At 48.8% G+C, this 27,962-nt stretch overlaps 1 protein-coding gene across 1 annotated transcript in view; it reads left to right on the top strand.

Annotated features, from left to right (window-relative positions):
* Nucleotides 1-27,962, top strand: part of KCNQ3 (potassium voltage-gated channel subfamily Q member 3) — a 285,903-nt gene that overhangs the window by 235,929 nt on the left and 22,012 nt on the right. The window contains exons 2-8 of the mRNA XM_065902941.1: nucleotides 4,404-4,494; nucleotides 6,104-6,230; nucleotides 11,186-11,358; nucleotides 16,901-17,056; nucleotides 18,306-18,416; nucleotides 20,273-20,368; nucleotides 22,497-22,591. Of these exons, the coding sequence (XP_065759013.1) occupies nucleotides 4,404-4,494; nucleotides 6,104-6,230; nucleotides 11,186-11,358; nucleotides 16,901-17,056; nucleotides 18,306-18,416; nucleotides 20,273-20,368; nucleotides 22,497-22,591 (849 nt within the window). The remainder of the gene's footprint in view (nucleotides 1-4,403; nucleotides 4,495-6,103; nucleotides 6,231-11,185; nucleotides 11,359-16,900; nucleotides 17,057-18,305; nucleotides 18,417-20,272; nucleotides 20,369-22,496; nucleotides 22,592-27,962) is intronic.

The following is a 27,962-nucleotide window of genomic DNA, read 5'->3' as shown; positions in this document are numbered from 1 at the left end:
CCAGTTCAGTTCAGTTCAGTCTCTCAGTTGTGTCCAGCTCTTTGCAACCCCACAGACTACAGCAATCCAGGCTTCCCTTTCCATTACCAACTCCCAGAGTTTACTCAAACTCATGTCCTTCAAGTCAGTGATGCCATCCAACCATTTCATCCTCTGTCGCCCCCTTCTCCTCCTGCCTTCAATCTTTACCGGCATCAGGGTCTTTTCCAGAGGCAGCCCTTCGCATCAGGTGGCCAAAGTATTGGCGCTTCAGCTTCAGCATCAGTCCTTCCAATGAATATTCAGGAATGATTTCCTTTAGGATTGATTGACTTGACTGGTTTGATTGCTGTCCAAGGGACTCTCAAGAGCCTTCAGCACCACAGTTTGAAAGCATCAATTCCCAGCACTCAGCCTTCTTTATGGTCCAACTCTCACGTCTGTATATGACTACTGGAAAAATCATAGCTTTGACTTTGTGGACCTTTGTCAGCAAACTGATGTCTCTGATACAGAGAAGAAACTCACATGACGGATGAAGTAAAAGAATAATTGGTCTCCTGAGATGGCTGGAAGGGAGGTTGGTATGCTGAGCCATTGACATTAGAATAACAGATAAAATGATCCTAGGATGTTTTCTTCAGATGCTCCTCAACTGCAGCCCCTCCCCCAATTGCACATACAGCCTCTACATATATTTATATGATGATTCTGACTGTTCTACTCTGTGTTATGATTTGTCTGTGTTAGCCACAGGTACATAAGCAATATGTTCCCTGTGTGGAATATATGTTAAGAATACTTGTTGAATGAATAAATTAACTTTGAAATACTTAAAAAAAAAATCGGTGAGGCATGGAGAGAGAGGGGAGACAAACAGGAAGAGAAGGGAAGACCCCGTCTAGCCACACCTCTCTGCCTTCCATCCGTGAGACTGATAATTCCATCGTGATCTGAAATCAAGTTCCTATCTTCAGCGTAAAGTGAAATGTGCAGGAGACCAAAGAGTGCTTCCCCTTCTCAGGTGAAGGAGGGCTCCCTTGATGCTTTCCGCTTTATAAATTAATGATTGTTTTCAGATCTCAGCAAGTAAATTCCCCAGGTTGCCGGTACTTTTTAATTCCTGGAGATGGAAGAAAATACCAAGTTCTGACGAGTGTTTGCTGCCCCCTTCTGGCTCGATCCTGGTTCTGCACAACCCCCCTGCGAATGGGAACCAGGCTGAAACTGCGTATTGGTGACTGGTTAAGGTCGAGTTATCCCCTCACCTGGCTCTGAAATCACAATTAGAGCTGAAAGGGACTTAGGTATCTAGCTCTGACCTCTCTTCTAAGTTTTAGGCCTGAATTTCGATCAGCTTGCTGGATATTCCCACTTGGACCTCAAACAGTAGGTCCACAGCATGATTTATCTTTGCTGGCTTGTTGGCTTCTGCATACGTACTCCTGAAGACTTTGAATAGCACGTTTCCACCCTGTCACCTCCCCCCATTGATTCTCCTCTAGCTTGGCCTCCCTGTCCCATTGGTGGAGGTGCAAGGCCACAAACTTATCATTTTAACCAGGCTTGTTCTTAACAACCCCTCAGCATGTGGCCGTTTCTCCCCCTCTTTGTCATTCTCAGCCCTCCAGACCCACCCCCATCTCCGACTTCTGGCTGCTTTCTATTGCTGGGAAGTTTAGCAGTCTCATGCCTTGAGGATTGCAGCTTCCACCTCAACTGGATTTGTAAGGTATTTCACTAGACACAGGCAGTGCCTGCCTTGGGACGAGTTCTCATGCTGGGTGTTAAGATGGTGCACTGTATTTATGACACGGTGCAAGCAGTGATTACAAAATGATAATGGGCCGCGATCAGTACTGGAATAGAAATGCCTCTGGGTGTTCTGTGATCCCAAGGGAGGGATCACATGAGGAATTGGGCAGGCAGTAGCTGGTAGGCTCTAGATGCGGGGTGTGCCCAGTACTGTCAAGGTGTTAGCAGGAGGTGAAGGGGTACGCGGAGGGAGTTGGCAGGGAAGAGGAGCATTGAGAAGAGGGCTTGAGGAAACGCTGTGATTCAGTACAGCTGGTGTGGGCGGTGGGGAAGCAAGAGGGGATGAGGAAGCTCAGATCATAAAAGGCTTGCACGGCTTGCTGAAGATGATTGAATGGGGTTTAGTATGCTTGAACTCTTGAACTCTCTGCACATGCACATGTTGTTCACTATGCCTAGGGGTCCATGCTCCAGGTCAACACACATAAGATGGAGAATGTCCTGGATAAACTGGGACATATGGTCCACGCTAGCTAAGACTCAGATAGCCTTCCAGCCCACTGACCACAGCCTCTGGGATGCTTCCTGTGTTGTTTGCCCAAAGCCTGTGGTGGACACTCATATGATAACCTCAGCCAGACTCTCATATGGTTATTTGTCCTGTTTCCCCCACTGGACTAGGAAGTCCTTGAAAATGAGGGCTAGGTTTTTTTATTCATATTTGTATAAAATGCTCCTGCAGTGCAGAAGTTGCAGAAGATGCATGTTCGATCCCTGGGTTGGGAAGATCTCTGTAGTCTTTTTACTGATGACACAGTTATCCTGCTGGTAATGATTCTATCTGATGAATCTCTTTATCACTAAAATGGGAATGATCGTGTCTACCTTGGGAGAAGATTGTGAGGATAAATGAACTGATAGGTGTAAGGTGGCAGGTGGTAAGTTCTCACTAAAGAGTGGTGTTGGGTGTTGAGATTCATCATCGTCATCATCATCATCACCAGAGACTCAGATGAAGAGTAAGCAGGTTCCGCACGAGTCACGAATTTAAAATAAAATGGCCAAACAGGAGGGAGTTGAAAATCTTATTTGGGTTCCTAGACAGGGTTGGAGACAGAGTCAGCTCTGCAGGTCACCAGGACTATTGATCAGAAAATGCAATCAGGATCACCAAGGGGTGGGCCCAGGACTCCGGTCCAAGCCAGCTCCAGGAGCAGACATCTCCAAACCTCCCTGCATCATGGTCCTCACCACCACACCATGAGTTGGTTTTTTGCTTGTCAGGACCGTCAGCTCAGAAGGACAGATCCAGCTTGTTCATCATTGAATTCCAGCTCTGCCTCCCCCAGTGCCTACCGTATAAATATTCGATGGATGGATGAATGAATGAATCCACGAGTGGGTACCCACTTACATAAACAAACCGAAAAGGCATGGATGGGAGCCTAGCAGGACACAGCACCGGATTACATAGAGCAGGAGAACTTGGAGTATGTGGTACCAAGACTCCCGCATGGACACTGTCTTTTAGTTTCCCTCTTAGACGCCAGGGTTTCCCCAGTGGCTCAGATGGTAAAGAATCTCCCTGCAGTGCTGGAGACCTGTGTTCGATCCCTGGGTCAGGAAGATCCCCTGGAGAAGGGAATGGTTACCCACTCCAGTATTCGTGCCTGGAGAATTCCATGGATAGAGAAACGTGACGGGCTACAGTCTATGGGGTCACAAAAAGCAGAGTCACGATGGAGCAGCTAACACTTTCACTTAGACACCCAGAGAACCTGATGCTGACCATTGAACCAAAGACTCCCCACCAAGAGGGAGGGAGAACCTGTTTTCTTTGCTGAAATGAGGAAGCGCTCACGTGCGTCTATGCGCACGCACGCGCGCGCGCGCACACACACACACACACACACACAGTCTCTCCACCACCCTCACTCTCTCACACACAGGGAGTTTATAAATACAATCATCTCAGAGGACTGTTTGCAGTTAGCTTCTGCCTGAGGCAGGGGCATGAACCAGATGAGCTCTCAATGACTTTTCAACTAGCAGCTTCTGCATCACGGTGGCTTGGATTCTTCCTAGCATGAAACACACTTGGTAATTTCAGAAATGATTCTGAAGATCCTCCAATTGAAAGAGATTATTTCCTTTAGTAACTACTGACTGTAAAAAAATATAATAATAATATGAAGATAATGGTAACAGAGACTTTCATTGAATTTATCAATCTTCGGATGCATTTGTTTTTATTCTACGAATATTTTCATATGTTTGAAGGTCATAGTCCTATATGTGCAGCACCCGTTATTAACATATTCCAGTTGATTGGCCAAAGCTTGTGTAACTTTGGTTTGTCAGGCAATCTGCAGTCCTCTAGGGCTGGGACCAGATGCTCTAACTCAAATTCTCACTGTTTCCACTAACTAGCTGGTAAAGTTATGCATGTTGCTCTCTCAAACCTGGTTTCCTTAACTACAGCTAGCTGCCTAGATGCCTCACAGCTGTGTTATGAGGTTAAATGGGATAACGTATATGGGATAACGTATAAAGCCCACTCCTATGTCTGATGGATGTTGTAGCTTCATCCTGGCTGTTACTCTTCTGCCTAGCCTCAGCACAATCCAGAACAAGGCACTTCCTTAGTTTCTTTCTTCCTTCCCCTCTAGGTTCCTGATTGTCCTGGGGTGCTTGATCCTGGCCGTCCTGACCACCTTCAGGGAGTACGAGACTGTTTCGGGAGACTGGCTTCTGCTGCTGGTGAGTTGTGTGCCCGGCGTGGTACTGTGCTTCTGGGGCAGCCGCTCTGGTGGGCCCTCCAGCGGTGAGGACAAGGAGGCCCTTGGGTGCGGTTTCCCCACAACTACTTTTGGTTTCCTGGAGTCTCCGGCCAAGTCCAGAAGTAAGAGAAAGCAATGGCAAATGGGTTGATGAGGTCTTCTGGGTACACAGGTGGAGCAGGGAGCGATTGGCCTGTGTTTTTCCAGATTAGAGAAAAGGGGACGCGACCAAAGTCAAAGCAGAAACCAAGACCCATTGGCTAAACGATAAAACCTTCTTATAGGTAACGCAAAGGCATGTTCGGTTCCAAACCCTGCCTCTGCTTTTCCTTCCTAAACACTGAAGACCTCTTTCTTCAAGGCCAAGTACCAAATCCCATTTCTACATAAAAACTCCAAGTCCTTCTTCCTGGGCCCCTGTCCGTTTTCACTGTCTGGTCTGTATCCCACATGTGGTGGAAGCAGTGTGCAGGCACCAGTCTTGGGCAAATTACCTAACTCGCCTGACTCAGCTTCCTCCCATCCTCACCTATGATATGCAGAGATGTAAGGCAAGGAGCACAGACTGACGGGCTGAGTGCAGCATCCATGCCTAGCCAGGAGGTGGCTTCCAGGAAGAAGTTCCTGCTGCGACCCCGGACAGCACTGGCCAACTGACCCTTTGAATGACCGTACCTTGGTTAGGATCAGCCCACCTGTTTAGGGTGAGGCCCTGCCCTCTGCACAAGGGAAGGATGCCAAGCCCCCACCCCCAATTAGGGGGGTCTTGCTGTTTCATAAAACCTAATTTGATGAGCTAAGCGTGATGCCCGAACCAGCAAGTTCCTTTTCAGGGCAGGTCTGGAGCTGAGACCTGAGCAGGTGACTCCTGGGAAGCCACCCAGTTCCAGGAACTAAGTTTCAAGGATTGTTGCAACTCCCCAAGAGCCCCAGGGAGGTCGCCAAACAGAAGGAGCAGAGTGTCTCTGTCTGATCATCAAGGGAGGCCTGGGAGGAATGGAGCAGGCTCTGTGTCCTGGGGGAGGAGAGTAGCACAGTTTGACCCTGAGGGACCTGAGCTCTGAGCCTGATGACCTGCCTGGAATTCCTTCTTGGCCACTTTTGGCCTTGAAATATTTGTTCAACCACTCCTTCCCTGGCCTTGGTTTCTCAAAATGTAAGATGAGGGTAATATTATAAAATACCGCTGGTGATTCCTGGCCCAGGAGCTGTGCTCAATAACCATTGGCCACACTTAGCAATACCAGGGGCCAGACAACTTGTGGACAATTTCATCAATTCCTCTCCTTTCAACTCAACTGAACTTCTTAGGGGCTTTTTAGTACATTAAAGGAATTTGTAAGAAAAGATCCATTAGAAAAAAAAAAAGTATAGAAAAAAAGGCTTAATGTTCGGGACAGCTAGCACTTCAGAGTGAAGACAGGAGCTGCCCCGCCCTGAATGGAGGTGATCAGCTTGTCCTAACCCCTCCACCCATCAAACCGGCAACCACAGAAATCCAACGCTTCAGAAGCTCAGAGCAGAAATCGCTGGTTCCGGACAACTGGGTCCCGGCTAATCAGCGTCTCTCCATATGTTCTTCCACGCAGGAAACATTTGCTATTTTCATCTTCGGAGCCGAGTTTGCTTTGAGGATCTGGGCTGCCGGCTGTTGCTGCCGATACAAAGGCTGGCGGGGACGACTGAAGTTTGCCAGGAAGCCCTTGTGCATGTTGGGTGAGCCCTGACCCCGAGCCCAGGGGCTCCTCGGTCCCTTCTTTGGGTGCATTGTTTCTCGGAGGCAATTTAAAGCTGACACAATTCGTCTGGGAAACCCTGAACCTGGTGGGGGCCGGCCTGGCCTCTCACGCTCCCTTCAGCCCTCCAGCAGGTACTGAATTCCTGCCCCAGTGGCTTCTGTTTAGAATGAGTCCACAGGGCAGCGATTCTTCACGGGGGTGGGGGTGGGGGTACTCTCGGCATTTGGGATGCAAAGGTGCCGGCGTTGGAGGACACTGAACATCCCCAGTCCCTGTGAAGCCAGAATTGCCAATTGCATTCCAGTTGGCTGAAGTGGAGCTAGAAAGTGTGACACCGTGGCTGGTTGAGAATCACTTCTGTAGGATCACATGATGCCCGTTTCACAGAGGTGGAAACTGAGGCTCATGGTTCTGAGTCCTTCTCCAATCACACATGGAGTAAGCAGCAGACTCCATCCTAACACCCAGGTCTGCAAGAATCTAGCACTTTTTGCGCTTCTGAGAGAGGGCAACCCCACACTGCTGTGTCCTGACCCAAAAGTTGCTTTGGGGATGTGTCATCTGTTACCCCTCCATCTGGATGCAGGCATTTTCATAGCAGAGATGGTGGAAGCTCTCGCACACCCCTATTGGTGCAGGATAGAACCCACCTCCACCCCTAATCCACCTAGGGGGAACCCCCAGGTTCCCATCTGAAGATCCTACTAAAATCACACAGAGACAGGACGAAGTCTGCCTGCAGTGATGCTTAGGACTCTTGGATCTTCAAATTCCAAGAAATAGTTAAAGTTAGAGGATCATAGAATATCAGGGCTGGAAGGAACCTTCAGGAGCATTTGGCTGGACATGCCTTCCTGTCTGCTGCTCCAGCTCCTTTCACAACAGCCTTTACGTGGTACCCCAGATTTTCCTTGCATACCTCCAGTCACAGGGCGCTCACCACCTATCAAGGTTATTCATTCCATCTTAACTCCTCTGGCTCTTTTCAGATATTTGAGTTCAGCCATTCTGTTCCTCCTCTCCACTCCAGCAGAGTCTCCTTTCCTCAGGAAAGATGTGCTTCGTGGCTTCAACCCCATCTTACATCCCATCTTGTTAGCATCACAGACCCTCCCCTCTGAGCTGCAGCTTCTTCCTCACTACCCTGTTGAAAACTGACCCCCAGGACTGAATACAGCCCTGTTTGGTGTGAATGGCCAGCCCAGGGAGGAAGAGCTAGACCCTTGCTCTATCCTAGCTGCCAATTTCCCTCTGTATCACCTGGGACTGAGTTGCCAGGTTTGCAGGCTGCCTCACACCGAGGACAGTACCACCCTCACTGTCAGCTGAAGCCCTTCTTCTTCTTCCCATCTGCTGCTGAGGCTGGAAATCTGAGGTTTTTTTCTAGTGCTCAGAATTTTGAATGCAGGTAGGGGGCTGTGTGTGTATGCACACGTGCAATTTTGGAGAACTTTTCAGTTACTTAATTTTTTTCCACATTTCTTTTCTCTCTTCCTCGGCCCTCCTTCCCTGACCCTCTACCTGTGTTTAGTCTGTTCAAGCTGCTATAACAGAATACCACAGACAGAGTAGCTTATAAATAACAGAAATTTATTTCTCACGGTTCTGGAGGCTGAAAGTCTGAGATTGGGGTGCCAGCAGGGTCAGTTTCTGGTGAGAGTTCTCTTCCTGGTTCATAGACACTGTCTTCTTGCTGTGTCCTCACAAGGAAGAAGGGGCAAGGGAGCTCTCTGGAGTCTCTTTCTTCCTTAAGGGCGCTAATCCCTTTCATGAGGGCTCCACCCCCAAGACCTAGTCACCTCCCAGAGGCCCCACTCCCAACACCATCACACCAAGAGACAGGACTCAATATATGAATTTGAAAGGAAACAAACATTCAGGCTATCAAACCCCCAACTTTCCTTTGCCTTCCTTTTCCCTTGTCTGTCCTTCACATCTTAACTCATTATTGACCAGGGGATTTTTGCAGAAACTAGTGCCTGTGGCTGGTGATTTTTATTCTGGCCAGCCAAAATTAATTCTGTTATTTCACTAACACTTTGTGCGTCATTATACTCAATAGTTACCCTTGACACACCTGTAAAGTCTTCTAAGGTTTGTGAAGTGTTGTCTTCAGTCTACTCTTATGTAGAGAAGCAAAGGAGCATTCTCCACCACTGTGTTTCTTTTTCACTTCCTGTATCAGAATCAGTCACTGAGACTTTTTTGTCTTTTTGTTGGTCTACTATTCACATCATCTGAATCAGAGCTATATTCTGAAGAACTATCATCTTCTAACATTGGTATATATGTCACTCAGATAGTCAGAGAAAGTATCTGCATAAAACTTTACCCAACATTTCATGATGCATCATTTTTGAAAATTTTATGGTAATAAATTTGCATTTATAATATACATAGGGTTGGAACAAAAACCTAACATAGCAAAATGTGAATGATAATGACAATATAAGTTGTATAATGAACCCTTGTTCAATTTTAAGCTCTAACAACTTCACATGGTGATGTTAATTGTATCACTCTCTAAAAGCATATTGATAACATCTCCGATCAATAATGTTCAGATAACAAAAGATGTGTTAATACGTCTCTGGTCAATAATGTGTTAAGCTGACTTCTTTTTCATCTTTGGGGTGACCTATCCAGTGCTGACCAGAAGAGTGTGTGTGTGTGTGTGTGTGTTGGCAGGGCATGAGGGAGGTCACTTTGAGATTGACAGTGTCCAAATTCTGAGGTCCCTGCCAACTTAGAGCGATCCTAGTATATGGAGCCCAGGCCCCACCAGAACAGGAGTGTTTCCTATGGAACAGTCTCACGATTCTAGGATCGTGACAGAGCTCCAGCTTTCGTTCCCCTCCTGTCCCTGCTGGAGAGATGAGACTGGCCCTCAGCCTCCACCATCCCGGCTGGCTTCTTTCCTGATGTTGCTGCATTTTCTCTTCTGCTCATCTAACGTCTCCCGTAACATGGCCCTCGTGGGAAGAGTTGCCTTCCTGTTGGACCAGAGGTGGTTATCCTGTGCATGTGTACCGTGTCCTCCTTATTTGAAACAGCTCAGACCCTGCCGTGTCACTTGTGGAAGAGTCTTGTCTGGGCTGAAGTTTGCTGTCTCAGTGTCAGAGGGTCATAGACTGACGTCACATTTACCCTGTGTCTCGGTTTTGTTTTATTTTCTGCAAACCTGAAATGTGGCTATCTTTGCACAGCTAGGCAGAGAAGCCTGGCCAAGGATATAGACATACTGGTATCCAGATGTCTGACCCCTAGTTTTTCCCAGAGTTTAGGCACATCTGGCAGACACTTTGACATGGTCGAAAGGATGCCAGCTTTTTTGGGCAGACATACTTGGTGTGGATTTAGGAGCCTAATCCGAGCAGGGTGGCCGGCACAAACAAAGGTATGAAGATGTGAGAGACCACCGTGAACTCAGAAGGCCACACGTGCTTCTAGAAGGTTCCCTAGGGCCGGGTCACAGAGGGTTTTCAGAAGCTTGGACTTGGCCCATTGGATAAACATTCCAGGTGTCTTCCTTGTACCCTGATGCCCTTGCAAAAATAAACGAACCAACTAAACAGTTCTGTGGTTGAAATCTTTCAAGAAAGGTTGGACTTCACTGGTAAGAGTGAAAGAACCACAGAGCATATTAGTACATTACAGGCCCTGAGAAGTCCTGCAGGAGTAAAACCTGTTTAATTGATTTTTTTTCTAATTTATTGGATCACGGGATCCTTTGTGCTTGCTAGTCCCCTGCAGTGCAGTGGGGACATGATAGATCCTGGAGTTGGGGGGAGGAGCATTGAAGGGAATGAGAAAGATACCAGGGCCCTCTTCCTTCCATCTTTGACCGTTCAACTTCAGGAGCCAGATTGGCCCTTTGAGAACTCCCCTTGACCTCTGCTTGCAGCTCTGGTGGACGTTTCCGGGTCACCTCCTGACAGCAGCCCCGCATTTCTGGGGCGGGTCCCATGCTTTCCTGCACCCTGCCCCGGGGCCTTCTCTGAAACTGAGGGAGTGGGTCACTCACTGGGCAGTGCAGCTCAGAAGTGTGGGATGTTGATGACCCCCACGGCCAGCAGGGGGCAGGAGCCTGTGGACAGAGACCCTAGCTCCCATCTTTCAGAGGGACGATGGTGGGCGGTGTTCTGCCTATAGCGCTGAGGTTCCGGCAGCAGCAGCCCCCACAAGACCCCTGCCCTGGCCTTTCCCCTGCCTCCCTCTTCCCTCCCTTCTGCTCCCTGAGTTCATCTCCCTTTCAGTCACCCACAGCCATGTCCCTCTCAGGGTTTGTTTGCAGGGGCAAGTAAAAGTGACGTGAATGAAGTCGCTCAGTCATGTCCGACTCTTTGCAACCCCATGGACTGTAGCCTACCAGGCTCCTCTGTCCATGGGATTTTTCCAGGCAAGAATACTGGAGTGGGTTGCCATGCAATACTGGAGGAGGTTGCCATCCTCCTCCAGAGGATCTTCCCAACCCAGGGATCGAACACGGGTCCCCGGCATTGCAGGCAGACGCTTTACCGTCTCAGCCACCAGGGAAGGGGAAACCCACAATCAAACAGCCTCTGAGCTTCAGACCTCCCCTCCTCCACCTGGGCAGCCCCGATCCCCTCTCAGCCAGAGAGGGACCCCCCAAGGACCCCCCTGGAGGGTCTTGGAGCATCACTTCCCTGGGATTGGAGTGAGCACTGGAGTTCTGCATCCAGTCCCAACTTGGCCACATCCGGCTACACGGCCCTGGAAAGGGGTTCACGCTCAGAGCTCCTGTTTCCTCACCTGTCTCAGAAGAACACGTATCCTGCGCGGGATACGTGTTCAGTGTCATGGTTTAACACAGCACCTGCCCATCTGTGGCCAACAGTGCCCGTGACGGCTCCCGCGCCCTGGCCTGACCTCCTCCCCTCTCTCACCTGCCACCCTCCGCCCTCTTTCCAGACATCTTCGTGCTGATCGCTTCAGTGCCCGTGGTTGCCGTGGGAAACCAGGGCAACGTCCTGGCCACGTCCCTGCGGAGCCTGCGCTTCCTGCAGATCCTTCGGATGCTGCGAATGGACCGGAGGGGCGGCACCTGGAAGCTCCTGGGCTCGGCCATCTGCGCACACAGCAAAGTAAGTGCCGCTGAGAAGCCCCCGGCCCACCGGGCTTGCTTCCTTCCTACCCGCATCCGGTCCACGGCACCCCCTCCCAGACGGTGTCCCCGGAGGGTCCTGCCACCACTGATGGTGGTGGGGCGGTGGAGCATGCAGGCACAGGTGGACCAGGTGCAAACAACACCGGCCACATCACTCAACCCTCTTTGACCTCAGTTTTCCTCTTTCCAACACAGGGATGATAATGCCGCTGCCTCTAATGCAAAGCAGCGTGGGGTGGAAGGAAGTCACCCAGGCCGGTTGGAATCTAAACTCTACTGGTGTGACTCTGGAGACTTCCTGGAACCCCTCTAGGCTTCCCTGGTGGCTCAGATGGTAAAGAATCTGCCTGCAGTGCAGGAGATCCAGGTTCGATTCCTGGGTCAGGAAGATCCCCTGGAGAAGGAAAATGGCAACCCATTCCAGTATTCTTGCCTGGAGAATCCCCTGACAGAGGAGCCTGGCGGGCTACAGTCCATGGGGTCACAAAGAGTCGGACACGACTGAGTGACTGACACACACTGTAACCCCTCTGGGTCTTCTCTCCTGCATTTATAAAACGGGAATAATGTGCACACACCTCATAGGGTGAAAGGACTTAGAACACACTCAGCGCCTAGCTGTGGTGGCTCAGTCGCTATTGTTATCATGTAGCCAGAAGCACAGTGCCTGAACCTGGTGTTTGGTACAGATTAGCTCACCCCAGGATCTGCACTGTTCTTACCCCAGTTCAGGGATAAGGAAGCAGATACGGAAAGAGGAAGGGAGCTGCCTAGGCTGTCTGGCTTCAGAGCCCTTGTTCAGTGGCTTGCTACCTGTCGTGGGGGCTCTTTCCTCTACAAGGCAGATGAGAAGCTCAGGCCAAGTGGGGCTTGGCCCAGACTTCCACGTGCTTGAGCAGGAGTGGAAACCTAGGGCGAGGCCAGTGTGTCCGGGGCAGCCCTGCGCTCTGTGTCTCTCCTGTGGTTAGCCCAAACCTTTTGGTACCACTTTGTTTCAGTATCCCTGCCTTGGCTGGACCCTGGAGAAATGAAGGAAAACTTCTGAGTGGCAGGAAAAAAAAACACTCAGAGGCCTATTCAGGAGAAATCAGAGCAAAGAACCCTTGAGATGTGTGTTCCTTAGAGCAGCAGTCTCCAGCTTTTTCGGCACCAGGGACCAGTTTTGTGAAAGACTGTTTTTCTGCGGACGGGGGATGGGGGTGGTTTTGGGAGGATTCAACTGCATTACCGTTTATCCTGCGCTTTATTTCTATTATTATTAAATCATCAGCTCCACGTCAGATCATCAGGCATTAGATCCTGGAGGTCGGGGACCCCTGCTTTAGGGGATAAAGTGAAAGCTGCCTTCATCCCTGAGTGAGCATCTTCTTGTGCTAGCCCTGGTGGGTACGGTGTACACGGTTGGCACCTGGAGCAGGCCCCCGTTCCTGGGAGGATGTGCTCAGCCCTTTAACTGCTCTGAGAGTTGGCTGCTAATGTTCCCAGCTGTTCCTCCCCTGGAGAAGCACAGGAGAGCTGCCCGGCCCAGGGGCTTATACTGTTCTCGGCTTCCGCCTCGCCCATCAGGGAGGCCCGCAGCCGGTGACTCACTGACCCCAGGACCTGTCTGGTGACGGGACCAGCCCTGTGGGGCGGCTCAAGCTGCAGAGCTTCCTGTGGAATCAGGCTGAGGGGGGGCCCATCGCGGAGCACACCCTTGCCAAGCTCCTTCTTCCGCCCTGTCCGCTTCCCTTATTCCCTCTGTCCCCAGACCCACCCTCAGTCACCACAGATGTTGCTTAGTCACTCACTCATGTCTGACTTTCGTGACCTCTTGGACTGTAGCCTGCCAGACTCCTCTGTCCATGGTATTCTCCAGACAAGAACACTGGAGTGGGTTGCCACTTCCTTCTCCAAGGAATCTTCCTCACCCAGGGATTGAGCCTGCATCTCCTGGCAGGTGGATTCTTTACCATCTGAATCACCAGGGAAGCCCTCACATGCTCCTAAATCTCTGTCTCAAACTTTGTTTCTGGAGAACTACACTGAAAGCAGAGAGCCCGGGTTGAGTTGCCATTGAGGAGCTCAGAGTTTTCCTTATAAGTCTTAACATCACCTGCCCCCCAACCTGGGCAAGGCCAGAATGCCCCTGCAAAGCTCCTGGATTCCTCCAGTTCAGGGACACACCCAGATATGTCAGCATCTCATGGTAGAATGAATGGAAGCTTAAGAGTCAGACAGCAGCTCGGTGCAAATGGCAGCTCTGCCGCCTTCGAGGCGTAAGACTTTAAAAATGCTGCTCTCGGCCAGACTCTTCCAGACTCTCTGCACCCGCGTCTGGTCATTCTCTCTCTCTCTCTCTCTCTCTCTCTCTCTCTCTCTCTCTCTCTCTCTCTCTCTCTCTCTCTCGAAAAAAAAAAAAAAAATAAAAAAAAAATAAATAAATAAAAATGCTGCTCTCTTTCCATGAGAGCTTCCTCAGTGGTTAAAATGTGAATACTTCTGGCTGCTCACATGAGCCAAGTTACTTGTCAGTACCTGGCGAATAATCAGTGCTCATTAGTAGTAGCATGTATTATCCCAAACAGTACAAATAAATACAGAAAGAAAATGAAATACAAATTTAAAACACTTAGAGTCTCACATCTGAAAATGCAATTTCTTCCCATACATGTTTTATTCCATCTGCTCCACTGCTGGCCACAGGCTCAGGGAGACAGGGCTTTTCTCTTTTTTTTTTTTTTTTTTTTGGAGAGTTCTTTCTTCTCCTGAACTATTTTTATTATTTTATTGTTATTATTACTATTTGGCCATGCCGTCTGGTATATGGCACCCTAGTTCCCCAACCAGGGATCCAACAGATGCCCCCGGCATTGGAAGCACAGAGTCTCAATCACTAGACCACCAGGGAAGTCCCTATTTTATTTTTTATCAGAGGACATGTTAGCAACACCTAAGCATGTATCCATGCAGCTGAGCTGATTCACAGCTTTGGTGGAAATCAGGACTAAAAATGGCTGGGCAAGGTCCTCGTCCTACGTTCCCTCAGATTAGAATATATGACAGTTGCATGTCTGCCATGTAATTCCTGGGAAAAATGGCCCATGCCACCGCCGGACCCCACAACTGCGGCTGAGGGGTGGAACTTCAAGACAGAATCGCAGGTCTGCAGTAGGAGACCGAAGGCAGACAGAGAGACTGCGTGGCCAGCTCCATGCCCCGTCTTTCCCCCCAGCAGTCCCCACTGGACGAGCCTTAGCCTTTCACTGTCCCTGAGTCCCAGCGTGGCTCCAGGGCTGGCCTTCACTTCCTGGGCAGGCAGTGTGTTCAGAAAGTATAAGCGCTTGCCTGGATTTGAGTCCAGGATTTACCAACTGCAGGAGCTTAGACCTGTTCCTTCTCTGAACCTGGTGAACAAACACCGATTCATTTCTTCATTCATTCATTCAAAACATGTGTTCTCTGGGCCAAGTTCCATGCTTAACTCTCCCAGAAACTCAGAGATGAAGAGTGAGGGGCCCACACAGGGTAAGACTTTAATGCTCTTACTAAAGTTGGGATTGGTCAGACTCTGCTCCCAGAACAAATGAGCCCTGGAGTCTCTGTGCCTTAGCACGAAAATGTGGGCGTCTTCTCCTGCACACGTGTCTGATGTGGGTCGAGAGGTCCTGGTTTGTCTTGGAAATGAGCCTTGAGTCACCGAGGCAGGGAAAGCAAGCCTGCGAGCATCCTCTAGAATGGACCTAACAGGAAGTGGCCCCCATCACTCCCATGGGCTGGACCCCAGACCATCGGCTGCCACTTGACTGCTGGGGGGCTCAGGCGTGTGCAGGAGCCCGTGGACGTCGGGGAGCAGTCACTGCCACGGAGCAGCTGGCGAACGTTGCATCAGGTCAGAATTACCTTGAGTGGCCTTTGAGTGACTGCAAGGCACAGAATGGGGACTCATTTCCCTCCCCAGTGACCACTGTGCCAGCTCTTCATCCACACAGCCGGGACGTCCATACGCACACAGACAGCTGTTTCTCTGGTTCAGCATTTGGAGGCTGAGCGTATGAAAGAACGTAGTCATGCTGGAATCACACTCAACAGGGTGAAAGGTTCGTGACTGGGGAAGGACCATCCACTTCATCCTTTCCTTCTCAAACCCCGGTGGAGTGGACGCTCACGGAGGGGAAGGGCTGCTGGATTGCCTACAGCATCTCAACTAACCTCTGTCTGCTGTGAACTCACAAGTGCGCCAGGCATGTGATGCTGTGGCAAAGGTCAGACCTATGAGTGAATGAGCATAATAGAGACTTAACATCTGTTTAGAAAATGGTGAAGACATAGGAGGGAAAAAAAGCTAGAAATGAAAGCTCGTTCTAGTTGGGGGAGCAAACATCCAGAAAGCTCTCGTAATGGAGATGACACAAGTCTTAGGTGACTCAGTGCTCTCTGGTTGGTCCCCCAGGGAGGGGCCAGGAAGACAGAGGACCAATGTGAGCAAAGGCCCAGAGGGATGCTGGAAGCAGCCATGTCAGCGAGATGCGATGGACCCAGAGGCCAGCTGATTGGCCGAGGACGGTCGGATAGATGAACTCTGTCGATATGAATGGCTTCATTCTCCATGATGACTTAGCAGGAATGTCAGGCCTAATCTCCAGACTGTGTTTGCCCAGGACCTTGACTTTCTTCTGCCTAACCTACCAGGGTAACCCTTGGAGTTGGAATAGAATGCGAGACATAGAAATTGCCTCAGGGATTGTCATGGTCAGGGTGTTTGAAACTTCAACGGTTTGCCCATCTTTGGCATGTCTCTGTACCACCCTTATGGTTACCACCCTTAACATTTTTCCTTTAAATCAGCTCGCTCTTGTTTTTGAGGATATCCCAGTCTATCATATGATCATATCCACAAAATAATGGTTTTATGTTTAATTTATGCTAATATGGTTTAAATCGGTATGTGACTACTTTGTATAAAAAATGCCTATCTGCATTTGAAGTATCTGTGCCTCTTTTTGAAACTCTGTGGTTCAGGCCCTTCATTTATAAAATGAAAAAACTGAAGCTGGGGAAGAGAGGTCATCTGCCCAGAATCACACAGTTAGTGGCCGGGCTGGGTCCCCGTCCACAGCTCTGTCCCCTCTGCCATTATAATTCCTTCTCACTGTCTGTCACTTTCCCAGTGGAAAGAGCTTTATCGTTGTTCTGCCCAATCCTGCGTGACATAGGGTCTCCTGAGTCCCGAGCCTTGTCTCCGAGGCAGCGGCCCATCCCTCCTGCCTTCTCCCCTCCCCGTGAAGCCTCTTGAGCTGTGATACCACAGAGCTCTCCCTCTCCTTCTAGAGCCATCCCCTCATTCTGCTAGTGATCAAACAATGACCACAGTACTGACCCCCATCTTCCAGTGATGGGAGGTGAGGATCAGCGAAGGTGAGTCACTTGCCCGTGTCCCAGAGCTGGGAAACCTGCACTCCAGCTCCAGGGTGTCTGCCTGCAACCTCCTCCCAGCCTCCACCAGTGACCCCTTCCCTGTCCACTGCTTGCTGTCGCAGGAGCTCATCACCGCCTGGTACATCGGGTTCCTGACGCTCATCCTTTCTTCATTTCTCGTCTACCTGGTTGAGAAAGATGTGCCGGAGGTGGATGCCCAAGGAGAAGAGATGAAAGAGGAATTTGAGACCTATGCAGATGCCCTGTGGTGGGGCCTGGTGAGTCACCACTTTGAAGGCTGCCCTGTGGGGATCAGCTGGAGGGATGGAAAGACCTGGAGGACGTGATGTGGATGTACAGGGTTGGGCAGCTGTGTTCTTCAGCCACAGGGGAGAGGAGAGCACCTCCATTTATGAACCTCCCCCTGGGAGACACAGCCTGCAGGGTGGGCCCTTGGAAGGGGGGCTTTTCCCTATAAGTCAGGGCTCTGATCAGTCACATCCCACGGTCACTCTGGGACCTTACCTGTCATTAGCCAGGCTGTGCTGTGCAGACTCAGTGGCAGATGCAGACGTATATATACCCAGACCCTCAAACACACCTAGAGACACACAGCCCCACCCCCATCGGGCATGTGGTATTAAAGCATTGCTTAAGCGCTTTACATTTATAAACACATTTTAAGTGCAAATAACTCCTATTATTAGCTCCCGAGTGGTTCAGACAGTAAAGAATCCACCTGCAGTGCAGGAGACCTGAGTTTGATCCCTGGGTTGGGAAGATCCCCTGGAGAAGGGAATGGCAACCCACTCCAGTATTCTTGCCTGGAGAATCCCATGGACAGAGGAGCCTGGCGGGCTACAATCTATTGGGTCGCAAAGAGTCAGGCAGGACTGAGCGACTAACACTTTTGCTTTCAAATTGGAGAACCTGAGGCTTGAAGAGAGAGATTGAGTCACTAATTCAAAGATCTCTGAGCCAACATAGTGCTTCACCTGGGATTTGAACTCAAGCATTTGGGTTCCAGAGGCCACACTTAACTACTCCAGTAGCCTGCCTTCCATGTTTATAAGTGCATGTGTGCTGATAACCTACAAGTGTAAATGCACAGAGGAGTATTCAGCATACACCTGGACAGACACAGGCCCAGACTTTAGACACGCACACCTATACACACAATACATGTAAATAAATGCACAGGAGCACATACATTCAGAGTCATGGTCATACACAAAATCACGCATTTGCAAACATATGCATGAATGTATATGCAGATACACATGTTTGCAATGTTTGAAATATCTGTTGACTGACTGACTATAGGGAAGAAATCCTTAGTTTAGAAGCAGATGTGGTCTCAAGGCTCCTATATAAGATTGCTGGTCTTTAGTACCTTCTCTCCCACGGGAGTCTTATTCTAAACGGGACAGTGCCCCAGTCGGTACAAAGGCTATGGGTAAAGTCGGCTGATACATCACTGACTTCCTCCCCCAGGGAAGCCCCGTGTCTGAACACCTCTCTTTTCAGATTACACTGGCCACCATTGGCTACGGAGACAAGACGCCCAAAACGTGGGAAGGCCGTCTGATCGCAGCCACCTTTTCGTTAATCGGCGTCTCCTTTTTTGCCCTGCCAGCCGTGAGTGCCCTCACTGTTCTCCCTCAATGATGGGCAGGATCCATCACTGCCTGGCCCCAACTCAGCTGTCCAGCCTCATCTTCCACCTTCCTGTATCTTGTATCCTGATCCTGTGTCATGCTTTCCTGTCTCTCTGCCACAGGCTGCGTGGCTCTCTTTGCCAGGAGTGATCCCCCAAACACCAACTCCTCTTTCAAGACTGAGTTTCTTTTTTAAAAAAATTTTTATTGAACTATAGTTGATTTACAATGTTGTAAACATCTGCTTTACAGCAAAGTGACACATCTACATATAGGCATTCTTTTTTTAAACATTGGGGTATAATTGCTTTACAATGTTGCATTACTTTCTGCTATACAACTAAGTGAATCAGCCATATGTTTACATATATCCCTTCCTTCTTGGACCTCCCTCCCATCCCGCTCTTCTAGGCCATCACAGAGCACCAAGCTGAGCTCATATTCTTTTTTTAAATATTCTTTTCTATTATGGTTTATCACAGGATATTAGATATAGTTCCCTGTGTTATACAGGGACCTGTTGTTTATCCTCCAGACCCAGTTCAGTGCTTCCTTCTTTAGGCTGAGTTCATCACTCCATCCTCTGGGTATCGCTCTGAAAAGGCATTTCTGAGCCCACCTGGGATTTCAGATTCCAAATCTGCTTCCCCGGGAGACTGTGAGCCCCTTGGGGGCTGAGATTATGTCTTTCACCCCCATATTCTGTGCACATAGTGAGTCCTTTATATTTGTGAGTTCCCTTCTCCGCCCTGTCATCTTCTAGTTTGTGTAAAAAATGGATTTCCCTCAAATTCTTGATCCCTGGTAGAATAACTTCCCCAAAGCCCAGTGCCCATCAGTGTCATAACAACAATAATAATATACAGCATTTGCTGAACTTACTGTGGACTGGATTCATGCCAAGTGCTTTCCCTACACTGTATCATTTAATCTTTGTAAAAACATTTGAAGTTTGGTGTGCATTTCTCCCCATTTTCCAGATGAGGAAACTGAGGCTTCATTGGGTTAGTTAAGTTTCCATAGTCACAGGGCTATTGGGTTGTAGAGCCAGGGACCCAGGCCTGCTCCTTCAAGCCTGGCTCTTAATCACAAAGCTTGGAAAGAACCTCCGGTATAACAACCCCTCTTCCCCGCCCTTCACCTCCTATCCTTTTGATACTGAGGCTCTTCATTCATTGCAGCCCTCCCTTCGTCCATCGCAGCCATCCAGTGTTTTTCCCTAAGTTGTTTGACCTTGGGAAGATGACCTTTCTGACTCTCAGTTTCTTTATCCATAAAAGATGAGGGGCTGTGAGCATGGGCCATGGTCTCTAAATTCTCTCTCAACTTGAAAGGGGTGTGCCCCCCCCACCGCCACCATGCACTCCGTGTGAGAGTTTGACCTAAAAATCAAAACAGATCACAATTCGGAGAAATGCCAGCCAGAGTAAAAGTCTCACATGACAATTCAAGCGACTGAAATATTTTTTAAATTCCATTAATATTAACTGGGAACCCGTTGTGCCTCCTACTCCTTACTAGGCAGTCCCTGTTACGTTATCTCATTTTTTCCCTCACAGAATTGTGAGGTGGGTGCTGCTATCTGACTTCCCTGTGGAGAAAACTGAGATGCAGCAGAGAAGAGGCCGGCCAGGGTCTCCCTGCCGGAAGTGGCAGAGTCCGGAACTGAACCCTGACTTCAAGGCCCCGCTTAACCCGGCCCCCACTCCCTGGAAGACAAAGAAGGGGTCTTTCCTTCTCCCCTTCGCTCGGCGTCATCACTGGGGCCTGAGAGTCGGGGTGGGGCTCCCGGGGAGTCTTGGGGAGCTGACCTCAGGGCCTGACCTCTCTCTTCAGGGCATCCTGGGGTCCGGGCTAGCGCTCAAGGTGCAGGAGCAGCACCGTCAGAAGCACTTTGAGAAAAGGAGGAAGCCCGCTGCTGAGCTCATCCAGGTCTGTCTGCCTGGGGCCGAACTGGACGGGGCCACGCGTGGCTATGTGTGTGTGTCTATGTGTGTGTGTGTGTTTGTGTGTGTGTATCTATGTGTATATGTGTGTGTCTGTGTGTGTGGTGTCTATGTGTGTGTGTCTATGTGTGTGTGTTGTGTGTATGTGTGTCTATGTGTGTGTGTCTATGTGTGTGTGTGTTTGTGTGTGTGTATCTATGTGTATATGTGTGTGTCTGTGTGTGTGTTGTGTGTATATGTGTGTGTCTACGTCTGTGTGTGTGTCTCTATGTGTATGTGCGTGTGTTTATGTATGTATCTATGTGTATATGTGTGTGTGGTGTGTATGTGTGTGTCTATGTGTGTGTGTGTGTTATGTGTGTATCTATGTGTATATGTGTGTGTCTGTGTGTGTGGTGTGTATGTGTGTGTGTCTACGTCTGTGTGTGTGTCTCTATGTGTATGTGTCCATGTGTGTGTGTGTTTGTGTGTGTGTGCCTGTGTGTGTCTATGTGTATGTGCGTGTGTTTATGTGTGTATCTATGTGTATATGTGTGTGCCTGTGTGTGTGGTGTGTATGTGTGTGTCTATGTGTGTGTGTTGTGTGTATGTGTGTGTGTCTATGTCTCTGTGTGTGTGTACATGTGTCTGTGTGTGTGTCTTTGTGTGTGTTGTGTGTATGTGTGTGTGTCCATGTGTCTGTGTGTGTGTCTGTGTGTGTGTTGTGTGTATGTGTGTGTGTCTATGTCTGTCTGTGTGCATGTGTGTGCATGTGTCTGTATGTGTGTGTTTGTGTGTGTCTATGTGTATGTGTGTGCATGTGTCTGTGTGTGAATGTGTGTGTGTGTGTGTGTGTCCGTATGCTTCTACAGCAGTGGGCACGCCGTGACCTGGGATGGACCCAGGACCGAGCCTGCTTGCCACGACTCTGGGTGTTGCTATGGTTTGTCTCTCTGACTAGTCACTCTGTGTGTCCTGAAATTGACCATCCCATCACTCTCCCATCCAAGTTCTAAGCCAGGCCAAACCTAGACACGGGACTCAGACAGGAGCCCACCCATCAGCTGCTTTACCCCTGACGGAGTGGAGAGCTTGGCCTGGACTTGGGTCCACACAAGGTTTTCTCTCCTACTTCTTACCACAGTCTTGAACAGGGAACCCACAATGAAGAGTCAGCCTAGAGCACAGGTGCGTAGCCAACCAGCTGCAAGGAGGTGTGGGCCCTTACGTCTGCTCGTGATAGAGAGCTCGTAAGTCCAGAGAGGGAGAGGTGCCCACATGTGCAAAATGCTGACCGATTCACAGTTCATCCCACCCAGTAGACAACCATGCAGCAGTGGGTGCTGGTCTCCCGCCCGCAGTTCCTCCCTCTCACTTCCCCGACCCTGGGCTGGGAGTTGGGAACAATAGTGAGAGATGGCAGGAGGGGCAGTGTTCCCTCTTCTCCTTCAGAGAGAGTTCTTGCTTCATGGTTTTATGGGCTGTTGAGAGCAGAGAGAATAGGAAGGTAGAGTGTTCTGGCTCTGGCCGGCTGCCTGGGACAGACCGTCTGCATGACCTCCCACTCATGAAATTGCTTCCAGTTGTAGTGAGTGTCGCTGTGAGGCTGAGACAGGATGGTGCACGGTGTTATCTTGCACCGTGTAGTTTCTAAGTCAGTTCTGGTCTCTAAGAGTCTGCACTGTTATCCTCCCCAACCCCCAAACCATCACAGTTTACCGAAGATCTAGTGGTGTTCAAATCAAAACCTCACCTGCCAGACTGTCTTTTGCACCCCGAAGTGGCACAAAAGACTGTTTGTCTTCGCACCTACTTGAGAAATCTCAAGGAATCATGCAGCAAGAGGAATCCCTGCTCCTTTCAGGGCTCTTATACCCAGATTCCCCTCTCCACGGTAATTCACTTCTCCACCCCACCCTCTACTATGCCGGTTTTCTCCATCTGAGATGATAAGGTCAAGGAGGTTTTTCCTCCCATAGGAGCTACAAAAGGCCAAGAATCTGGCTACTCTGGGTACGACCTCAGTGCACACTGAACCCGTAGGTGTCCGGGGCTTACTGTTTCAATGTTGTGGGATTCCGTGTGACCTTCTGGGTGACATCAGCTCACTCCCACCCCTCGTCTCTCCTCCCCAGGCCGCCTGGAGGTACTATGCTACCAACCCCAACAGGATTGATCTCGTGGCGACGTGGAGGTTCTATGAATCAGTCGTCTCCTTTCCATTCTTCAGGCAAGTGACCGCTCAGCTGACTGCTCAGGGCATGACTCACCACCCCCTCCGTGGGTCTGTATGTGTGCCCGTGGCCTTCACGGTTCCTGGCGGATGTCCTGGAGGTGGTGGTTCTCAGTTTGGGCCTCGTGTTAGGCTCATTAGAGCTTAAAATATCCCAATGCCCAGACCATCCCCAGACTGATTAAATCATAATCCCAGGGGGAGGAGGCAGGTACGGGGGTGCAGCCCAGTATTTTTTGAAGCTCCCCAGATGACCTCAGGATGTCACCCAGGGTTTCCAGCTAGACAGTGTGGAGTGGCTGAAAGAGAAGGTCCAGTCAATGTTGAAGCAGGGTCACAGGCTGAGGAAGTGAGGAGTGAGTGCAATGGGATAGCCTGGCCATCCTGGAGGCCAGGATAGTCGTGCTGGTGGAGTCCTCTGGGGGCCCAGAGATGTTTCGTATTCTCAGAAGTGAGAAATTAAATGAGAGTCTTCAGGAAAAAAACTTACATTCCATTTCCAATGGCCAGCACCTATGAAAAGGGAGAGGGACATGAATATTTATGGGACATCCAATATGCTCCTGGAATACGAGTTGATGTTTGATTTAATACTCACAGGCACCCTGTGAAATAAGTCAGAGGTTCTCAGATGTTAAGACGGGTTGTAATCAGTGGGGGATGTGGACATGCGGGTCCTGCATCCTTCATCTGTTTTGTGCTGCATGCTCGGTTGCTCAGTCGTGTCTCTTTGCGATCTCATAGACTGTAGCCCGCCAGGCTCCTCTGTCCATGGGATTTTCCTGGCAAGAATACTAGAGTGGGTTGCCACTTCCTTCTCCAGGGGGTCTTCCTGACCCAGGGATTGAACCCACGTCTCCTGTGTTCTCCCACATTGCAAGCAGATTTTTTACCGCTGAGCCACCAGGGAAGCCCTCAACAATTTTAATGGCATTGGAATAGTTGAAGCAACTCGAACAGGTATCCCTGGTGATTTTAACACAGGAGCCCTTGGAGACAGGCTGGGTGGTTGGTGTCATTTTGCAAATGAGCCTACTGGGGCTTAGAAACTTTGGTCATGTGGCCAATGTCAGCCACATCTAGGGTCCTCCAAGCCTGTGGTCACTACTTGGGTTTCTGAAACAGACTGCACCTTGCCAGGCTTTCAATCCTGAGCTCAGATTTTTAAATGTGTGAATGGAAGGCTGAACCACTGGACCCTTGAACTGGTAGGAGAAGCAGAGGGACGCTCAGACTCATACCTGGAGTGGGGACCCACCTGCTCTGCAGCATGTTTCTGCCATATGTCTGGATTCACAGATGATGACATGACCCAGCACTGGACTAGTGACTCCCTCCCACCTCCTTTTATTCTCATCATGGGACTTGTGACCAGTCTCTGAACTCGGCCTCAATATTCCCTCCACCTCCATCACCTGATTGCGGTGAAGATTTAAGGACACTGAGGACATGGAGGTCTACTGACTCATTTCCCCTGCATAAAACCTCCCAATGGGTAACCATGACAAAGAGAAGTGAAGTGAAGTGAAGTCGCTCAGTCATCTCCGACTCTTTGCGACCCCATGGACTGTAGTCCAGGCTCCTCCATCCATGGAATTTTCCAGGCAAGAGTACTGGAGTGGGTTGCCATTTCCTTCTCCAATGACAAAGAGAACAGGATCCAAAACCTGACCATGACCCACAGGGCCCCAGAACCTCAGGGCTGTGCTTCCCTCTCCCAGCTCAGGAGCTGTGTTGCTGTCCCAGGAGGGTCTGGTGGCACATGGCACCTTCTAGTCCAGGCATTCTGTCCATCAGTATTTTTGAGCTCCTTGTATATGCTAAGGTTGGACCAGGTCATGAAGCTCACACATGACTCATGAAGGACTCTCACCTTGATCCCAAAAGGGAAGAGAAGTCATTGAAGGCAGAGGATGACACGATCAGATATGTGTTTCAGGGAAAAGATGGGAAGGGGTGTGGAGGACAGATTGGACAGGCCCAGGATCAGGAGATCAGCTAACAAATGATTCCAGGACTCCAGGGAAGAGGAAATGAGGGCTTATGGGAAGGTAACAGCAGCAAGAAGGGAGAATGGAGGGAAGACCTGAAAGGGAATGAGCAGAGGTACAGAAATTCAGGGAGTGATGACCTGTGGAAGAGCTAAGGAGATGAGGGGAAACAAGACTTCCATAATGGAATGGTAGAGTTGGGTTTACTGACTGCATCTTCTTACTCAAAATTAGATTTACTTACCCCAAAGATGAGCTTCCCATGTGACGCTAGTGGTAGAGAACCTGCCTGCCAATACAGGGGACATAAAAGAGACAGATTCGATCCCTGGGCCAGGAAGGTCCCTTAGAGAAGGGCATGGCAACCCCCTCCAGTATTCTTGCTGGGAGAATCCCATGAACAGAGGAGCCTGGCAGGCTATAGTTCACAGGACTGCAAAGAGTTGGACACAACTGAAGGGACTTAGCATGCACACACGCACATAGACACTTTCTATGATTCCTTCTGATTCTAGAATTCTGTTCTGTGTGTGTGTGAATTGCTCAGTCGTGTCCAGCTCTTTGCGACCCCATGGACTGTAGCCCACCTGGCTCCTCTGTCTAGGGAATTGTCCAGGCAAGAATACTGGAGTGGGTAGTCATTCCCTTCTCCAGGGAATCTTCCTGACCCAGGGATAGAATCTGGGTCTCTGGCATTGCAGGCAGATTCCTATTGTAGCTATAATCATTATGAGTTTGGGGTAGTATCAAAATCCCTTAGGAGAGCAAGAGTCTTAGAATGGACTGGTTGCCTCTCCTGAAGAGAACAGACTGACCTTGAAGTCCAAAACCAGAGTTTGTGCAACCACACTGAACGCTGAATCAAGATGATTTCTGTTTGTTTTGCATCCCAAGGTCTTGGCAATAGGCCCATTCTTTTGGGTTGATTTATTATAAATAAGGCATTGTCCTAGCTGTCAGAGACTTGGAGGAATACAATGTGCTGCAGACAGCTGCTGTGATATGGGAATGGCTTTTAGACTAGGAGGGAACATTTCTTTCTTTTTTTCAAGGACAAAAGTTTAAAGCCACTAGAGAATTCACTTGGCAACCCTTCTGAAACAAGGCAGTCCCTTGAGAAAAGAATGTTCCCCATATTCCAACCCATTCCATAGGTTTCACAGCAAAATAAAAAGTAGCTGATTACACTGGTATGTCTTCACCTGCTTCCTAAAGGTTTTTTATTTGATTTATTTTTAAAAAGACTTTATTGAAATATACTTCATGTACTACAAAAGGATTTCACATACCATAAAAGATACCCATTTAAAGTAACAGTTTGGTGGGCTTCAACATATTCACAAAGTTGGGTATTGATCACCACTGTCTAATTCCTGGACATTTTCATTATCCCCCAAAGAAACCCAGTGCCCTTTAGCACTTACCCCTGGTTCCCTCTTTTCCCACAGCCCCTGCAACCACGCATTTATTTTATCACGCTATTCTGCCTATTCTGGATATTTCATATATAAAATAAAATCTTGGGACTTCTCTGATGGTCCAGTGGCTAGACTCTGTGCTCCTAATGCAGGGGGCCTGAGTTCGATCCCTGGTCAGGGAACTAGAGCCCACATGCCACAGACAAATAAATAAATACAATAAATTAATAAAATGTTATGATTTCTTTTACCTAGCATAATATTTGCAAGTTTCTTCTATGTTGTCTTGTGTATCAGAACTTTATTGCTTTTATGGCAGAATAATATTTCACGATATTGACCTCATTTTATTTATCCATTCATCAGCTGGTACACACTTGTGTTGTTTCTACTTTGGGGCTGTTATACACCCATGAACATTCAGGTACCTATTTGTGGATACTTATTTCAATTCTCTTGGATATATACCTAGGAGTGGAATACATAACTCTATATTAACTTTTTGAGAAGCTGTCAGACTGTTTTCCATGGTGGCTGCATGATTTTGTAATCCTCCAAAAGATCTTGAAGGATGCAGTTATGTAGCCCATTTCTAAAAGTAGTGCCATATCCATTTCCAGCAAGTGTAGTTCTCTGTTACTTTGCAAGAATATGTGTGTATGTATACACACGTGTACATATTGAAATGTATTTGTATATATTTGTATGTTTGGGGCTACCAGTGATGAGTGATGGTATTGCCTTTTTTGTTTTGTTTTTATGATTACTTAGAATTGTATACTCATTACTTTTTAATTTCAAAGAACCTTAAAGACTTTCAAGTCCAACCCCAATTTTAGATAAGAAGAAACAGGCCTCCAGCTCAGGAACTTGCTCAAGGCCACACATGATGCTGGACACAGGAGAGACCAAACCCAGGTCTTCTGATTTGCTGGTCTATGGAGACTGTGACTTCCCTGGTGGCGCTACGGGTAAAGAACCCACCTGCCAATGCAGGAGACATGAGAGACACAAGTTCAATCTCTGGGTCAGGAAGATCCCCTGGAGGAGGGCATGGCAGCCCACTCCAGTATTTTTGCCTGGAGAATCCCATGGACAGAGGAGCCTGGAGGGCTACAGTCCATATGGTCACAAAGAGTCAGATACAACTGAAGCAGCTTAGCACGGAGACTGTGTAGACCTAGTGGAAGTAGGTGGTAGGAGGCTGAGAAGCTACAGGAAGACTCTGGGGCGTGTGGGTGGCAGATAGTAAGTTACACATTCGCATGCACAAGCAGAGAAGTGGGCAGATGTTAAAAATTGGATGTTGTTTACCATCAGCAATAACAAAAAAATTCATGCACACTGATCAGTTCCCTGAAAGTGATATCAATAGCAGAATTGTCTGTAGCTGCACTGCCCTACATGGTAACCACTTGTCACAGGTGGCTATTGAGTATCTAATTGCCAGTGCAACTGAGAAACAGAATTTTTTATTTTCTTTCATTTTAATTTCAATGACCATCTGTGATTAGTGTCTGTCATTGCAGCTCTGGAATCATTAGATTTATGGAGATGAGACTAAGGCCCAAGAAACAGAAGTTACCTGACCAAAAAGACTCAGTTAATTTACTGTGTAAGCAGAACTTGTTCTTTTTTTTTTTATTTTTTTTTTTTTTATTTTTTTTTAATATTATTTTATTAGTTGGAGGCCAATCACTTTACAACATTTCAGTGGGTTTTGTCATACATTGACATGAATCAGCCATATAGTTACACGTATTCCCCATCCCGATCCCCCCTCCCACCTCCCTCTCCACCCGACTCCTCAGGGTCCTCCCAGTGCACCAGGCCCGAGCACCTGACTCATGTATCCCACCTGGGCTTTTTATGAGCAGGGTCAAGATTATTGGAGTTCTTAGAAATGGAGAAGAAGGACAATATGCAGTAATATTTCTCTAGGGCTGAATAACATTAGAT

The sequence above is a fragment of the Muntiacus reevesi genome, chromosome 12 (assembly GCF_963930625.1).
Source record: "Muntiacus reevesi chromosome 12, mMunRee1.1, whole genome shotgun sequence".
Lineage (NCBI taxonomy): Eukaryota > Metazoa > Chordata > Mammalia > Artiodactyla > Cervidae > Muntiacus > Muntiacus reevesi.
Note: the sequence above shows the minus strand (reverse complement) of the source record. Positions and strands in the feature narration are given on the sequence as shown.